Raw genomic sequence first — 17,904 nt, forward strand, 5'->3', positions numbered from 1 at the left:
TATATATAGATATATGGATGGATGGATGGATATATATATATATATATATATACATATAATATATATATATATATATATATATATATATATATACTGTATGTAAAAAACACACACACAAAAACACACACAAAAAAAAACACACACACACACACACACAAAAAATATTTCTACCAGCAAACCCAAGCTCTCCTACACACACACACACACACACACAAACAAAACACCTAGTTATAGTTGCTGAAACAAAATCTACGGCTACAGCAAACCCAAGCTCTCCTGTAGTATTTCAGCTGAAACTGTTTACCAACTCAAATAAGAGTGTAAAAGAAACCCACAAAAAAAAAATAAACAAACAACTCCCTGAAAGGCAAATACGATAAACGTTAAACAATAACATATGCCAATGTCATATATTTAACTATTATTTCCAACTATGCCCTGAATGGAAAGGACGATTGACTGCAAATACAGCTGCTAATGTGTTGATGCACCATGTGCTGCTGTAGCGAGGTAACATATTTCATCTCGCGAGGAGTGAGCGCGGTCTGCGCGCGGTGACACAGTCATGATGGCCGCCGTGCGTCGGTTTCTGGCTCTTCGAAACAAGTTCACCAGCTCTACAAACGGTTTAAGCCCTTACTTTAACAGCAGACAGTCATCGAGGGAAAGAGCAGTTCTGAGGCGTGTAGGGACAGGACTGTGTATCACTGTCGGCGGATTCGCTGTTGTTTACTACAATTCGAGTCCGGATCAGGGGCACGCAGCTAGTCTGCGTGCATTGATTTCTCCGCTCCCAGCCGTGGCTGCAAAAGAGAAGGTATCTAAATCTTACTACACTACAAAACAAAAACATTACATTTTACATTAAATACAATACATATAAACCATCCCTATTTTTTATTATTCTAAAATACATTAAAACAAATTGCCATCAAGACTGTCGCTCTCCACTAGAGAGGTGCTGAATTCGGTTTCCCAATTCATAAGCCAGGTGATACACTGTGATTCCATAAAATACACATTAAAGAAACATTGGAACAAATATTAAAGTCGTTGTACATATTGCACATTTTATAGATATATTCTGCATGTGTAGTATTGACTTATGCTCATTTGACTTATGGTCATTTTACTAGGCATGCAAATTCAGTCAAAAACCTCCTCTCAAGTATTGTCAAAATCTCGTCATCTGTCTTTCGGTCACATCAGTACTTCTACATAAATACATCATAAATTTAACCTAAATAAATTCATACTAAAACACAATATTTTTAGACTCATATTTTTTTAGAGAGTAATGTCATTACGCCTATTAGGCCTTTTAAAGTCACTTTTAGAAAAGAAGAAGAAGAAAAAAACCAATACACTGATAAAAATTTAATACACTTATATATTAAACATAAAACAATACATTTAGTTTTTTGTTTTTCCCTAAAGATTTGCTATTAAATTAAGACATTGATCATGATTTATTACATTTATTTATTAATTATTATTCTATTTTATAGGTTTAACAAAGCAAAAGAACCCTCTGGATTGTGTTTAAGTGCCTCTGGTACACATACGCTAATCTTGGTTTTGACTGTTGTTGAAAAAGCATTTATCAGACTGTTATCAGATTGATCATTAAACCACAGAGGATTGAATCAGTCTTGTGTGACTCTGTCCACACTGTTTCCTTTTGTTTTTATACTCTTATCTGCTTGGGTCAGACGTAACCTTGACTTTTGGATTGAGATGCAGGAATCCAGGGTTGAGGTAACTGGACACTGCAGCTTGGCAGCTGGGTGGACGTTTGATGGGGGTAATAAGTAGCAGGGCACACATTCCCAGGGTGTTTGCACAGTACCTAGTTGGTCTGGCTGCTGGCCACTGTAGAGTGAAAAGTACACTGTCTTCTTGATATTTCTGCTTGTGGATGGTTTTGTGCATGTGTCTGTTTTTTTTTTTTTTTTTTTTTTTTTTTTTTTTGTACAGGAGAGGCCGTCCACTTAAAGAAGGAAAAAGAAGATGGATAGCACTTTCTCCAGTGTCACACCTATCTTATCCTGTATTTCTATGTCCTCTAATTGAGATGTGAATTTGCTTAATTATAGGCCAGTGCATCTGTTGAAGATGAAGAGGTTTCAATGTCAGCCCATGAGCACAGGTTCAGGCTCTTCAGTTCACTGGAGTATGATGGACAGCTTTATATGACTCCCCTTGACTTCATTGAGTCCGTCACTATGAGCGAACCAAAGAGTGAGTTACACAAACAGTTAATAATCCTTCTTAGAACTCATTATATGATTGTGTAACTATAGACTACCACATGAAGCTCTCAGAATCCTAGTGGCTGACAAATGGCAAGCAACAGTAATTGAGATAAATAATTGGCCCTTCGTGGGGAGTTTGATTGACAGGTCATCTGACCAAAAACGCAGAATCTGCCATTTTTGTCTGGCAAACAAACCAGACAGTAGAGTATATTAACGTCGGTAGACTTGATCATGAAAAATTATGTACAGATGTCTTTAAACGGTTGAAACAAGATACCTGCTGATGTTCATTTGTGTTTATATCGTGCTATATCTAGTAAAGAGGAAGAGATAATCAGTTCATGTGCCATTTGAACTGAGGTGCTATGGTGATCTGATGACAAATTAAAGCACCACAAAAGGGTATTTATTTTTTGACAATTTATTTAATTTTTATTTTTTTTACAAATGTTCTCAGAACTTTGACTAATATTCTGGAAAAGTTATGAACAAAGGTTCTTCTAGTAACGTTACTAGAATGTTTATTCAGAGTTATTTAATTGGGGCAGCTGTGGCCTACTGGTTAGAGCTTTGGACTTGTAACCCGAGGGTCACAGGTTCGAGTCTTGGTGCTGGCAGGAGTTGTAGGTGGGAGGGAGTGAATAAACAGCGCTCTCTTCCACCCTCAATACCCATGGCTGAAGTGCCCTTGAGCAAGGCACTGAACCCCCAAATGCTCCCCGGGCGCTGGATATATAGCTACCCACTGTTCCGGGGGTGTGTTCACTTCTCACTGCTGTGTGTGTGTGCACTTGGATGGGTTAAATGCAGAGCACTAATTCCGAGTATGGGTTACCATACTTGGCAAATGTCACGACTTTCACTTTCACTTTTTCACTTTCATCTGGTCTTTAATTATGTTCTCAAGACATTAGACCAAAACATTACTGTACAATGCATCATTCAGGGCAGTTTATTTTGTTTAATGTTTTCATATGTTTCTACTTGTTTCAGGATATTTTGTGAACTTTTAAAAACAACATTCCTGTAATAGTTGCAAAATGACAAAATGGAATGTTACCGGAATGTTTGCATAACCAAAAAAAAAAAAAAAAAGTTATAAAAACTTAATAAAAACTGTGTGTTTTGAACATTCCGAGAACAATCATAAATAATGTTTTCATGTCTTAATAGGAATGTTAGCAAATGGTCTATGAACAAAAGGGCTTCCTCCAATTGACCTAGCCAATCTAAGTTAACCCTTGTGCGACCTTTTGGACATTTTTGTCCTTTTCAGTTTTGTTTTTTTGATAATTTTGCCTGTGTTTTTGCCAACTGCATACATTTTGGCACAGGTGTGTATTTTTATGGGAATTTTACTATTTTACTTCCATTTCCTTTAATAAATCTATTTTGCACTTGGTACACAAGATTGTTCCTCTCTGGACCTTAAGGACAAAAAATGTCCCCATTGAAACCCATTAAAACTGCTATTTTTAATAGCAGTGCCATTTAACTGTAAAATGATGCATTTTTTGTTAATAGGCTTTCATTCTGTTGGCAAGGCTTTAAAATGTAATTTTACACTATTTTTTAACCAAATGGTGCCATTTTTTCAAGTTTGGCCTATAAAGCAAATACTCGCTTTATTCTTGTTTTCTGCTTCTGCATATTATAGAGTCAACTGGATAAATAATGCATCTATAATTGTGTGGGTGTGTTGGTATGGATGTCAGAGTGTGGTTTGTATGTGTGTCATAAAAAAAAATGTGTGTGCATGTGTGTTCTTGTAAAATTTGAGAGAGAAAAAACTCTACTTCAAATCACAAATCCAACCACTGTGTGCACCAGCAGAGTTTTGCTGGCATAGGGAAAATTTGGTACTGCGCCCAAACAAAATCTTACTGAAAGCTCATTTTTTGATATATCAACTTCAAATTTGGAACACAACTTGTTCAGATTCATGGCTTTGGTTTTCTAGCAAGTGAAAAAAAAGTGAAACTGACATGACATACAGTCAAGTATGGTGACCCATACTCAGAATTCATGCTCCGCATTTAACCCATCCAAAGTGCACACATACAACAGTGAAAAGTTTTTTAAAGTTTTTTTTTACTTCAACAATAATTTGCCATGGGTCTTCTTTAAAATGAGACCAAACTTAACTCTGTGCTCCCAAGCTTAAAATTTTTGACAGTTTTTTGACATGGACATTTTTGTCCACTATGGACGTATGTGTAACTTTTTGTAAATGACACACAAGGGTTAAAAGGGTTATTCCAATTAAAAAAAAAAAGAAAAATTTGCATCATTTACTCATTTTCAAGAGTTTTTAAACCCCTTTAACATTATTTTTTTCTGTTGATCAAAAGTGAAAATTGGAGCATTTAACCTTCAAAAGGAATTTAAAAGCACCATAAAAGAAAAGTAACAGTGGCTAAGAATCACAAATCATTTAGAGTAGTGTTTTTGTTAACCAGATCAACCAATTCACTAATAAATCAAACCCACAAGGAAGTATGAATAGGATATTCTTTAATTTTTATTTTTTATGGATTTCAAACAGCATGACATGAGCAGTAAATAATGACAGAATTTTCATTTCTTGGGTGAACCTCTTATTAATATTTGCCTCAGTGTGGAATAACCCTATTATCTTAAAAGCAAGTAACCCTGCAGGCTTAAAATCAACATATGTAGCTGCAACACCTGCATGAAGATAGTCATCTCTCTCTGCCAGCATCACACTTATGACCTATTTCTGTATCCAAAATCTGAAACCAGCTAGACAGACAACTTCTAAACATGTGTGTCAGGTACCGTGGATCTCATTAAGTTCATATCTCACATAAAGTGGAAAGGCACTGAGATCGGTCCAGATGGTAGAGTTGATATGCTCTATAAATGTATTTTCAGGACCTAGCTATACTTGTAGGGGAGTTGAGTTTCAACCAGTCATGTTTGCTGCTATCTGAAACTTGGACTTCCTGGAATGTGCAGACGAGAATAAAATGTGAACTGTAATATGGCAGGCAAACATTGCATCACTATCTTTAATGGCATATGCGTGACGGAACGAATAGTGGTATTTATGGTTTTATGCTGTGGCTGTAAAACACAATTTTAACTGCATTAGATAAACAGAAGCTTTAGTTTGTTAGCTATCTTTGGCAAGTAATCATGCTTTTCAGGAAACTGCACTGTCACTTACATTTTCAGATACGAAAAAGACTTATTTATCATTAATACAGAATTATTGTGTATAAACTAGTGTGTTATGCTATACTTTTTGACCCATTTTTTATCTTTTATCTGCTTTCATTTAAAAATAGTTTTAATAACTAATTCTTACATCTATCTTCATTCTTTTAGAAAAGAGGTTTTGGAGATCCCTCAAAAAGCAGGTTTGATTTTTCTTTGACTGATTATACATCTGCTTATGAGTTTTGAAAATCTGAATGATACTGAATATATGTGCCTTTTAAAAAGGATCTAGACAAGATTTTGTCAGATGCGCCACCTGTTTGGAAAGGATCATCCCGTCTGTTCCGAAACCTGCGGGAAAGATCTTATATAAAACAATCTTTATATTAAAATGCATTTTTATCATATAATGCAGTGTATAATGCTTTGTCATTTGAATATGGTTTACTACAGTAAATGCCTCCCGGCAATTTGACTTTGAGAGGATCTGCTTTCAAACTGCCACGTGTGTGGCTATCATTCTAAATACAGAGTTAATATACAGTAATGTGCAAATTATGGATGATGTGGTTACAATTAAAACAGATATTGTGATGTAGGTGCAATTAGGATACAGTTTTTAGCTTGTAGATGCTTAGGCCACCCACATACCCAGTGTTATGAAAGTCTGGTTCCTAAAACTGGCCTCATGTGGCAGGAGAGTGCACAGGCTGTAAATACTCTCTTATCTCGCAATCAGTCTGACATTACTGTGACTTTGCTCTGGGATAATCACAGATAGGAAGGTGACAAAAAAAAAAAAAAAAAAAAAAAAAACACCCTAAAGAACACGCCATACACAGTCAATAATAGAAAATAATCACACACTCAGCCACGCTCACACAGTCATATAATCCATAAATTAGCAAGCTTTATATTATCCTGAGGTCTTATTTTCTAGATGTGCTTCAAGAAACTTGACATATCAGCAACAATAGAAAAATTAAAAGGAAATGTATGGTATTGCAAGAATTCTTAAAATGGCATGGGCCACAATGTTTAAAGAAAGAAAGAAACAAAAATGTAATTGAATTTAATTTAACTCTGTCTTTCTTTATATATACAGTATTTAGACTTTTGTCACGAAGGTTTTTTTTATTTTATTTTTTTTTTTATAAAGAATATTCATGTAGTTTATAATTTAACACAGAATAGTTAAAAAGTACGAGAACATTTTCAGCTTTTAACGAGGGGCTTTCCAAGATGCTAACAGTACATTCCTTGTAATGTTCTTTCTTACACTTAAAACACCAAAACACTCCACATAGTGCATGATATCTCTGCTCACCATTTGCTCTCCTTGAGTGCCAGTGCCTGGATTTGAGCTTTTAATCCGGCTGTTAAATGTTAAAGCTGCACTTAGGTAAAAAAAAAAAAAAAAGATAGGCTTGATCTGTGAACAAAACCTTACTTCAGAAAATGAAAAGAGCTGTTTGAACTTTGCAGTGTTGAGACTTGTCCTAGTGGCAGCCCCGTATCACTCTGGACAGTATGAATTCTAAGAATGGAGTTGGATTACATCTCCATCACTGACACTCAATGAATTGTTTCTGTGGAATTCTTTGTGTTCTGACAACTGTTTGAGCTCTTGGGATGGGTTTCTTTCTGCAAAAATGAAGGTGTGTGGCACTAATGAAACCTGTCTGGGATCCTAAAAGACTAAGTTTTGAATAGTGTGGGTATACAGAGGGCAATCAAATGAATATTTGCTATATAAAGCATGTAAATTAAGATAATAAAAAGACTTATAGCAGATGGAGCATTGAATAGATATTACAAAAAGTTGTACTTCAGGCCTAAATTCCTCTGATGGCATTGAATTATGGATCTGGGGTCATGATATTTTTTTAAATGCATTTAAAAAAATCTAATCTAAAAGTACTGAATTTAATATATATAAATTAATTTAAATTCAAATGAATATCACATAAATTTTTATTAAATTAAATGTAAAATATGTAATAAATTAAAGTCACACAAATATATATGTAGCATGTAACGTTTATATATATTACAGTAATATTACAGTTTTTACTGACTTTTTGATCAAATTAAGGAAAATGTTTCTATTTTAATATATTTTAAAATGTCATTTTTTTCCTGTGCCGGCAAAGCTGAATTTTCAGCATCATTACTCCAGTCTTCAGTGTCACATGATCCTTCAGAAGTCCTTCATATATGCTGATTTGGTTCTCAAGAAACAATTACCATTATTATCAATGCTAAAAATAATAATTGTTGCATAATACATTTTAAATGAAATTATAAATAAATGAATTAATGTTATTTTTATATAATTAATTATATTAAATCAACACCTTAAATACACAGCATTAGTTATATACAAATACAAAACAGTGGTGAATTCACGAACATATACATCAGGATCAAGGTGGTCTGAAATGTGAAAATTTATCTTCTCTATTCTGTTCTTCATCCGTTTCCTTAAACATTCCAAAGTCCTTTTCCCACAGCACTCAAAGAAGCCCTTCTGAACTATCTGTGTCCAAGTCACTATCATCTCCTTCAAACAAAAGCTTGGGAATGCTTTCAGTGGCAGGAACAATTCTCCTTAAGTCTCTCCTAGACAGAGACCTGACAGTTTATCTTCCTTTCTTCTCCTCTCACACAACAAAGGACTAACAGACCTCAAAAAGGAAAACAAACCCACATCAGGCATCTGCAATCAGTTACAGATCACTTGAGAATGTTTTACACCTAGGAAAATAAACAGAGGGGAACTCAGGAGCTCTAATTTTGTTTGGGTTTGTGTCCAGCCTGGTTACTTTACGTTTTAACGTCTCTGTTTGTGCAAAGAGAACACCAAACAAGAGTAAAGAACGGGGTCCTCTAAGATCTTATCAGTGTAAAAGAAGAAAGGAGCTCTAGTTTAAAATGACATTTGATAGTAAAACTTATTTTAAAGGCAGGTACTGGGATGTTAGAAAACAAGCTTTGTTTGAACTCTCAAAAGGAAATGTTTATGTGCTGTTTTTCAGGTGTCATCGCTTACACAGAGTATCTGTTTCTGCTTTGCATTTTGACAAGTAAGTTTGTCTTTAGGTTAAACCCACGCTTGTTTAGCACAAACAATGGTCACGAGACATATAGCCTCATGATGATGTGTTATATGTCTTTCTTTTGTTTTCTAGAGCCGCATGCAGGTTTTAAAATAGCTTTCAAAATGTTTGATGCAGATGGCAATGAAATGGTGGATAAGAGGGAATTCATGGTGGTACGGTTGGTTTTGTTGTTGTTTATTATTAATCTGAGTGTCAGCATGCTTAAAGATCAATTTCTACTTTCTCCATTTAGCTGGAGGATATATTCCTTAAGAAAAATGAAAAGAAAAAAGAGCGCGCAGAAAATCCTGACAGTTACTCTCAACTGGTAAGAAATACATTTCTGCTTTCCTACCAAAAGCATTTTACAGTACTCTGTTGCATGAGCATACTCTTTTACCATATCTTGATTCGATGTGTAGGTATTTGAAAGTAATCTAAAGAAATAGTTCATGCAGAAAAAGAAAATTTTGTCATGATTTCTCACGCTCATGTCATTCCAAACCCTTAGTTCTTTCTTATTTGATTGCTTAACATGTGGCAAGACCTTAGCTTGCTTAGTTGGGGTTTAAAAGTCGTAATATCATTATCTTTGGTAATATCATTGATTTGATGGCACTGACACTCAGATGAGAACAAAACTTGAGCAAAACAATGACAATATTGTCTTTAGAGCTGCTTTATAGCTAAATCAGTTTGTTTGATAGACAACATCAGCACTGTTATTGAACTAAATTGAATACATTGAACTGACTCAAGTTGAATAATGACATACAGTACTGTCAGCAGAGCTACTCATTACAGAATTAAACTTATTTTCTAACAAAATTGGTATTTGTCATATTTAATGAAGTTTGCATTGTTGAATCTGTTCCTTCACTGTTAAGCTGCACTGTTAATTTTTTTATTGTATGAAGCACTATATAATTAAAGATAACTTGAAAAGATTAATATAAAAAAAATAATTGTAATCCATATTAAACATACACACTAAATTCAATTTAAAATTATATATACTGACTATATTAATAATTGTTATTATATATATTTTTAGATTTAATAAATTACTGCGGATTACTTTTTTCAAGTGACTAGTAAAATAACTAAGACAATTTTGAGTTACTTTTTCAAATAAGTAACAAAAGTTACTTTATTTTCCCATTTATTGACTGACAGCTCTCTTGTCCAATGTTGAGAGAAACCTGGAGTGCAGAGGCATTGTGTGTGTTGTGTCAACATGAGGCTTACTGTAGTTCTAGACTAAATGTGAATATGCATTTACTCATCTCACCTGCACAAAAACAGATTCAGTATTCCTAAACATGTATAAAAACAGTAAAATGCACTCAGAATATGATGCACACCTACAATAATTGAGTGTTAAATAATACAAATATCCTTCATGTTTTTAATCCCATTTTATAAAACCATGTCTTTGCAGCTGACATTTGATGATCCAATTCAATCATACTAATAAGCAAAAATGACTTTCAAAAATATAACATTTGTGTTTATTTGAGCTGTGCCCTCTTACTGTACAGATGTGAATTTCCATCTCCTTCAGCCTGAGGCTTATTCATTTCACTTTTGGTGTGAAAGCACTTTTACATTGGCCAAAAGCAGAACTTTTTATATTAAAAACAATCAAGCAAGCCCAGCCCAGATTTAAAAAGTAATGCAAAAGTAATGCAATGCATTGCATTCCATGCCATAAAAAGTAACTAAGTTATGTAATTAGTTACTTTTTTAGGGAGTAACGCAATATTGTAATGCATAACTTTTAAAAATAACTTTCCCCAACACTGTTATCATCTATATCTATCCATTATCTGCTATGAATTTCACCTTTTGTGTTTCATGAAAGACAAATAAAGTCATAAAGAGTTAGAAAGACAAGAGTGTGAGTGAACGATCATTTTTGGATGAGCTATTTTCTTAATTTTTTAACACATCTGTTGAAATAGAAATCAATCAAAATTAAATATAATAAATCATTTACTCAATCACAAATGAATTATATATATTATAAAAAATTTAAATGGTGAAAAAATAAATACCAAACAAAAATGCACGGTGTAAATATGAATATCTTTCTGCAGAGTACAAGACTACAATAAGTCTCTTATCGCTCATGCTGGGGAAATGCTGATTATTATAGATTGTGTTTTGAAAAACACATACAGAGTTCATTGTCTTTCACCATTCCTTAGTGAGATTTGACAGATGCTGAATGGTGATTTGATTTGATTTCTTTCCTGTTCTGCACGCCATCATAATCTTCGGTGTGTGAGAGCGTGGAACTGTATGGACATCAAGGATCTGTCAGCAGCAATGTATGTATTTGCGTACTAAAGAATCCTTGTGAGTATGACATGTTTTTGCATGCCAGTAATGTGGTCTGTGCTCGATTGAACTTGTACAGTCATGATCAACAGCAACCATGCATGCCCGTCGTAACCACTAAAGTTTATGCAGCTTCACCCTAATTAGTGCTCAATAAACCAGAAGGGTTACATCCACATTCAGTGACTTCTTTCAAACAGTCAGTGAGCAATATTATTTTACATACTGAAATGTTTGGATAGGGCGTAACAGAGTGACCCTCACACATGGCTCACCTCCACAGAAGAGGGACAATGCAGCTCTAATGGGGCTCAGAAATGCAGCTTTATGTCTAGGAGAGCAGAAAAATCATCCAGAGGCTGAGACAGATGATTTATGTTGCTTGTCTACTGTCAGGAGCTTTCTACAAAGGAATGGTCTCACAGAATCACGTTAAAAGGCCCTCACCTGAAGAAAGGCAACTCTCCCTGGACCCCCATGTTTTATTTTTACAGTTGCTTGAAGAGTGGTATTTGGGTTTAGGTTACTTCTTGCGACGGCTTGACCATAAAGAGTTTTGTGTCACTTAGAGTTGCAGCTGAGGAATGAGCCAGTCTCAGTACCAAACAAGAGAAATGAGAAGCTCTTTCAGCTCTGTTCAGTCAGTGTTTTTCTGTGTAAACCACAATATACTTGTGCTGAGTTTAAAAATATAATAATACTGAACACAATCCACTGTTTATCTTGGCAAGGACATAACTGGATTGATTCAGAGTTCTTGTTTACTGACTGAAGCACTAAGGCCACGTTCACACAGCAGCAGAATATTATTGTCTGCCCTGTATTTTAGTGTTTAATACCATTTAAGCCTTGTTAGTTGTTTATGAGAGTCACAAATTAACAAAACTCATACCCATAGCTTTTCAGGACTCACAACTGAGAGGACAACTAGTTCTACTAGTGTTGTCATTTGTGGTTTTGCTGACTTATAGGGACAGAAATATGAGCTGTGTTTTATATTGCTTGGTTTGAAAGCAAAGTTCACATTAGTGGATACTTAAAAAACCTTGAAAACAAAATGATAACAAATCTAAGATAAAACAGCATTGATCACATAGGGAGAAATTCATCAGAAGGGTGTGGTAAACAAAGTTTGCTTTTCTTTGACGTTGTGTTGCATTAATTCAGGTTGTTTTTGCATGTGGAATAGTCTTTCACTGAATTCTGTTCACCAAAGCCTTTAATATTTTCACCTCTGATATGCAGGTACTTAAAAAAGAGCAGCCTCAGTCTGAACCCAGAAGTTTCTGGGATGTTCTGAGGCATGGTGCGAGAATAGTTCTCTTTTCAGATCTGATGGAGGTACAAGTATCCTCGATCTCACATGTTTTCTCATTTTAATCTCATAATTCCCTTGGCCATTCCCTGTCCCCATCCCCTGTGAGGTTCTGCCCATTGTTTCATGTTTTTTTTTTTCTTTTTGTGGTATCGCCATTTTCATTAATTAATGCCACTACATTTCATCTTGTCACAGTTAGATATTAACAGATAGTTCAAGACCTTAAAATGTATATGAAGGCAACTGAACCATACAACAAAGGATCATGTTTGGTTTTATTTATGCATCTCAATAAACATTATTATTATTAGAAATAAAATTTTGTTATTATATGATATTGATTCTATGATATGATATTAATGATATCTAGAATATTATGATAATGCAGGTTTCCAAAATACCTTTTAGTTGACATTTTAAGGCATCTTTGTGAAAAAGACTATGAGATACAGTATGCCTCTTGTTTTTGAAATGATACATGGCTGCAAAGGAGCATTGAGGTATATCTTGTATGCAGATTTCTGCACGAGCAACCTGTTGTTTGCGTGGCATGAGATGATGTCGGCTGCTCCATGATGTGTCTTTGCTCTATCAAACATATTAGTACATGTACATATCAACTTTCCAAGACTTTATAGATTGGGATATATTATCTAGAATGAATTCTGTCATCAATTACTCGCCCTCATGTTGTTCCAAATCTGTGATTTCCTTTATGCAGTTCTAGTTTACAGTGAATGTAGAGACAGGAGCTTTCAAAATGATGCAAAAAGTGCTATAAAAATATCTAATGAATGTGCTAAGAAGAACCAGAGTAACATGAGTGTGAAAAAAACAATGACAGAATCTTCATTATACCTTTAATCGACATTCACGGCTATCTGAAGTCCAAATCAAATCACAGGTGTTCATTTGTGATTTTAAGATGTATGATAGAGATCCAAATTGATCTATTGCTTTTAATTGATCATTTATTTTCCAGTTCATTTTACATTTATTTGTGTTTGTGTCTGTATCTGTGTTGTTTATATTGGGATATTATGTTTATGGCTGCACAATAATATCCTCATCAAGCTATTTTTGTGTACACTTATTCTGTGACAAATTTTGCTCCCTTATTCAGTTTTTACAGCTGAATAATGTGTTTTCATAATTTCCTTTCACAGCATGAATCAGAAAATGTCATCCACACAACTCTGCTGGTGCATTTCTTTGGAAAAAAGGGCAAAAGTGAACTTAACTTTGATGACTTCTACAGGTACCATGACTGTGCATAAGTTTCTGTAATGCATCAACACATTACCCTCAATAAGGAGTTTGAATGGCCTGATGCCGTCATTTATTAATGCATGACCCTTAAGAAGGAGTTTGAATGGCCTGATGCCGTCAGTGAGGATGTTGTATTGGTATTAAAGAATGTTGGGACGGTCCAGTCACTTAGTCTTGTGTCCTACTGAGCGAGTGATGGCATCTCCTCTTATCACTGTGTCTGTGTCATGCTCTGTCGGCAGATTCATGGACAACCTGCAGACAGAAGTCCTTGAGATTGAGTTCCTCAGTTATTCCAAGGGAATGACCACCATCAGTGAGGAAGACTTCGCTCGGATCCTGCTGCGTTACACCACAGTGGAGAACATCACAGGCTACCTTGAGAATGTGCGTCAGAGCATACCTGATGAGAAGGTAATACATTTGCTCTGGCCACACACACACACACATTCACCACCATCATCACTCAAGAAAATCAGGAGGCTTTCCAAACAAGCGCCACAGACACCACATTCAAATTTTATTTCAATTTGCATTTGCCAACAAAATTGTAAAATATTGTAATTAAACACATTGTTATTTTTGTACAACAACTGATCTAACAAAATATATTTTAAGAACATTTTGCAAACAGTCCCATTATGTTATGAAAGTGTGATTTCTGAATGTTCTTGGAACATTCAAAACATTCAATTTTTTTCGAAAACATTATGGATAACATTAACAATGTTCTCTGAACCATCTGAATCAATTAGTAATATTAAAAAAGCATTAGATGAACAACCAACTAAAACATTTAAGAAAAGCATTAAATGAATATTACATGTATAAATAGTGTTTTGTGCTAATGTTTTGAGAACAACAGACCAGATGACTTAGGAGAACCTTGTTAGAACATTAGCCAAAGTTATAAGAACATTCATTGTTAGTTGAGAAGTACAGAATTAAAATGAAAGGCGCTAGCTAGATTGGTATGAACTTTATCAGTCACATCAGTTTGTCAATATTCTAATATTTCTGCTCTTTTACCTTTATCTAAGTTCATGTATTTTTATTGAACAAGTCTATTCAAATCATTGCATAGTAAAACAAATACCACCACATAGCAGAGAGATACAGATATTTATAATCTGAGTGATGCTAGTGTCTTTTTTCCTTGAGGTTGTTTCCCTTTTTGCACATTGACCCTCACATTATGAGGGTAGATTCTTTTCAGCTGCTCAAAGAGGCTGTTGGTGGATGGCCATTGCTATATAAGTGGTTTTTATTCTTAAGTTAAGAGATATTGCAATACAGCTTAACTTGTAAAACCACCAAAGCGTCACATATTACTCATTAGATCATTTGTAAAACAGTTGTTGTCTGGTTGCAAGAGAGGCTTCAGAAAAAGACGTGGGTCTAGTGCCTGGAAATGGATGAGTGGAAATCAAAAGGGCCGCTGTTTGGGTAATCTGCTAGCGCTGAGATATTTTGGACACATCCCCTTTTGTTTTTATGTATGCAAGTATCAGGTTAATCTTCTTTTGAAGAGTCGACAAGCTACCTGACCTCTCCTTAAACAAAACAATCTAAAGGTGTCGACAGCTCAAATTGTATAGGATCAGGACAGATGTGTCCTGGGATTGTTTGACTTTGCTGTTTCTGTCTTGGGATCTGTTATCGCTCTTCAAGGTCCCACAGACACTTAAGGTGTCCTCCTGGTCGGAATAGTGAGGCAGGATGCAGTTTTGTCTTGTTTAGGGGTGCTGCATTTATTACCCAGATAATTAATCTGAGACTATTTGAGAAAATTCATCATTTTATGTACTAGCTCTCTGCATGAGTGCTGTCATATTATAAAGACGATGACATAATTATCTTTCCATTGCCTAAAGGTTCCTCTTAAAAATTCAATCTGTAAGACACTGATTTAACACTGATCTTCTTTTCTAGGGCATCACGTTTGAAGAGTTTAGGTCCTTTTTTCAGTTCCTCAACAACTTAGAGGATTTTGCAATTGCCATGCAAATGTACAACTATGCAAATCGCCCAATTGGACAAGGTAAACATATAATCCATTCAGATAATCCATTTACTCCTGAAACGCTTGTGGGTAATGATGTTTGGCTCTCACAGATGAGTTTGCACGGGCGGTCTATGTGGCCACTGGGCTGAAGCTGTCACGACACCTCGTGAACACTGTTTTCAAGATCTTTGATGTGGACCATGATGACCAGCTGAGCTACAAGGAGTTCATTGGGATAATGAAGGACCGGCTGCATCGTGGCTCCTGGGTAAATATGGGGGGAAGGTTGATGGTTTTCTCCAGTTGGTTAAATGCCATTTTCCCAGCTTTCACAGCAATAACTGCAGAGTAATGAACAACTGGCGAGCCTTAAAAACAGGTTTCTGAGATCCAAGTGGAGAAAATCAGGTGGTCCAGAAATCTGGTTTGAGGTTTTGAATGGACACATGGCATTAGTGTTTGTATTCGGGAGAGTGCTTTCCAGATTTGTTTGTGTTTTTAATATGCAAATCAGCTGTCAGTCATCATAACACATTTATGCTTGACAAGAAAGTTTTTTTTTTAAACACATTTAAAAAAAATTCAAATTCAAATTCAAGTTAGTCATTATTATTATACTGTTGTAAACAGTTTTACTATTAATATTATTACACTACTGTTCAAATGTTTGGAGTCAATAAGTTTTCTTTTAAAGATATTAATATGTTTATTTAGCAAGGATGCAATAAACTAATCAAAAGTGACAGTAGACTTCTATCTAAAAAATCTATTTGACATAAATGCGCTTTGGTGAGCATAAGAGACTTCTTTCAAAAACATTAAAAAAAAAATCTTACAGACCCCAAACGTTTGTATACAAACCTTATATTGATGCCTTTAATATTTTTTTAACCAAGTAAATGCTTCTTGTGGATGCAATTTTGCTGACATCTAGTGGCCATTTATTGTTCATTTAGTATATTACTAGTCTTATCAATTAGCACTGTTGATTTAATTTTCCCTATTTTGAAGATAATGTTTTTTATTTTAATGATGTAACACATATTATCCTTTATATTATCATCATGACCCCAGGGATATAAAGGCGAAGAGAGATTCACATCCTTTAAAGCCTGTATGAAGAAGGAACTCACTGCTAAATAGGTAAGTTCATGGTTGAATACAAAAAAATGAAGTGGATATTATGCAGTGTTTTTAGTTTGGCTTCATGATATTGCCCTGGAGAATTCAGAATTAATGATACTGAAGTACAGCGCTAACACTGCTCAGCATTCAGCCAAAGCTCTTTCTCTAGCATCAGATTACTCTGTAAAATTAATGTCTGCTATCCAGAGATACAAGATACCAGCCTAACACAGTGTATAAGGACTTAACGCAGTAATAGAATACAGTGCCTAACCCACAAGAAAAGGCTTACACCATAAAACACCTAAAAACAGGGAACAGTTAGACTTACTGTGAAAATATTTGCAGTTTGAATTAAATAAACAGGTGTTGCTATTTTTATAAAGCACATTTGTATTCAAAGTATCACCTGTTGGATTCAGTTATGATGTAGATGAATCATCGTTTGATATTTGTGCAGGTGAAAGTCCCGTTGAGTGTTTCTCTTCACCCTCATGTCACACTGAAGAAATCTCAAGTTGGATTAAAGTTCTCAGTGACTCGATGCAATTATCTACCTGACCTGCTTCAAACTCTGTAAGATACAAATACTGCCATAGTTAGATTAACAAATGCTACCTCCCTAGACTGTAGTTGCAACTTTGTCACTCGGCTGGCACTTTCTGAACTCTTTAAAAGCCATTAACTAAAAGGAATAACACTTTTATGAATGAAATAGCCATAACACTTTTATTAATCAAAGAGTTATTTATTAAAGGTCTTAAATTTAAATGGGTCCAGTGCCCACATTTTGGGATAAATTATATTGTTTAATGATTTACAAAGTAGTGTCTTTATTAAGATGACTTATTACTTTAAAAATTTAAAGGAAACTGTGGTGAAATGAAAATGGTAATGTTGATGGAGTGTACAGTTATTTATTCTATTTATTGATCTATTTTGTGTAAAGGGTTTTAATGCCTCTGTAGTGCTGTATTGGCAATGCATCGTTATATTTGCTTCTCTAGGAGTTATAAGCCAGATAATCTTTCCTTACAATGAGCACATTGCTAACATAGTTTCTCTGAGCTTGTCCACTGCCCACCACCCAGATCAGCTTACAAGGGTCCGACAGTGCTGAGTGCACACAACAATAATGAGTCCTCAGTAATCTCACAATGTGCTACACATACAGATCCCTCTCTCCACCTCTTTCATGGGTTTCTTACATTGCCGCTCCTTTAAGAAACATCTTACGAAGCCAAAACAACAAACAAGAAGAAACTTATCAGGCCTGATTTCATTTAGGTTTCGAGATTCGAC

At 34.9% G+C, this 17,904-nt stretch overlaps 1 protein-coding gene across 1 annotated transcript; it reads left to right on the forward strand.

Annotated features, from left to right (window-relative positions):
* The first annotated feature begins 523 nt into the window (after positions 1-523).
* Positions 524-17,178, forward strand: micu3b (mitochondrial calcium uptake family, member 3b). Its single transcript, XM_042738527.1, has 15 exons — positions 524-817; positions 2,097-2,241; positions 5,610-5,641; positions 5,727-5,803; positions 8,478-8,527; positions 8,633-8,715; positions 8,796-8,870; positions 10,834-10,875; positions 12,131-12,226; positions 13,370-13,461; positions 13,715-13,886; positions 15,405-15,513; positions 15,588-15,745; positions 16,552-16,620; positions 17,063-17,178. The coding sequence occupies exons 1-14, from the start codon at positions 566-568 to the stop codon at positions 16,618-16,620; spliced, it is 1,452 nt and encodes a 483-aa protein (XP_042594461.1). The 5' UTR covers positions 524-565; the 3' UTR covers positions 17,063-17,178.
* Positions 17,179-17,904: the final 726 nt, after the last annotated feature.

Source organism: Cyprinus carpio, chromosome B14, assembly GCF_018340385.1.
Source record: "Cyprinus carpio isolate SPL01 chromosome B14, ASM1834038v1, whole genome shotgun sequence".
Taxonomy (NCBI): domain Eukaryota; kingdom Metazoa; phylum Chordata; class Actinopteri; order Cypriniformes; family Cyprinidae; genus Cyprinus; species Cyprinus carpio.

Coding starts and splice junctions, on each gene's coding strand:
- micu3b (XM_042738527.1), top strand. CDS start 566: ATGATGGCCGCCGTGCGTCGGTTTCTGGCTCTTCGAAACAAGTTCACC. Junction 5,804..8,477: donor TTCCGAAACCTGCGGGAAAG/ATCTTATATAAA, acceptor GTGCTGTTTTTC/AGGTGTCATCGCTTACACAG. Junction 8,871..10,833: donor CTGACAGTTACTCTCAACTG/GTAAGAAATACA, acceptor TCGGTGTGTGAG/AGCGTGGAACTGTATGGACA.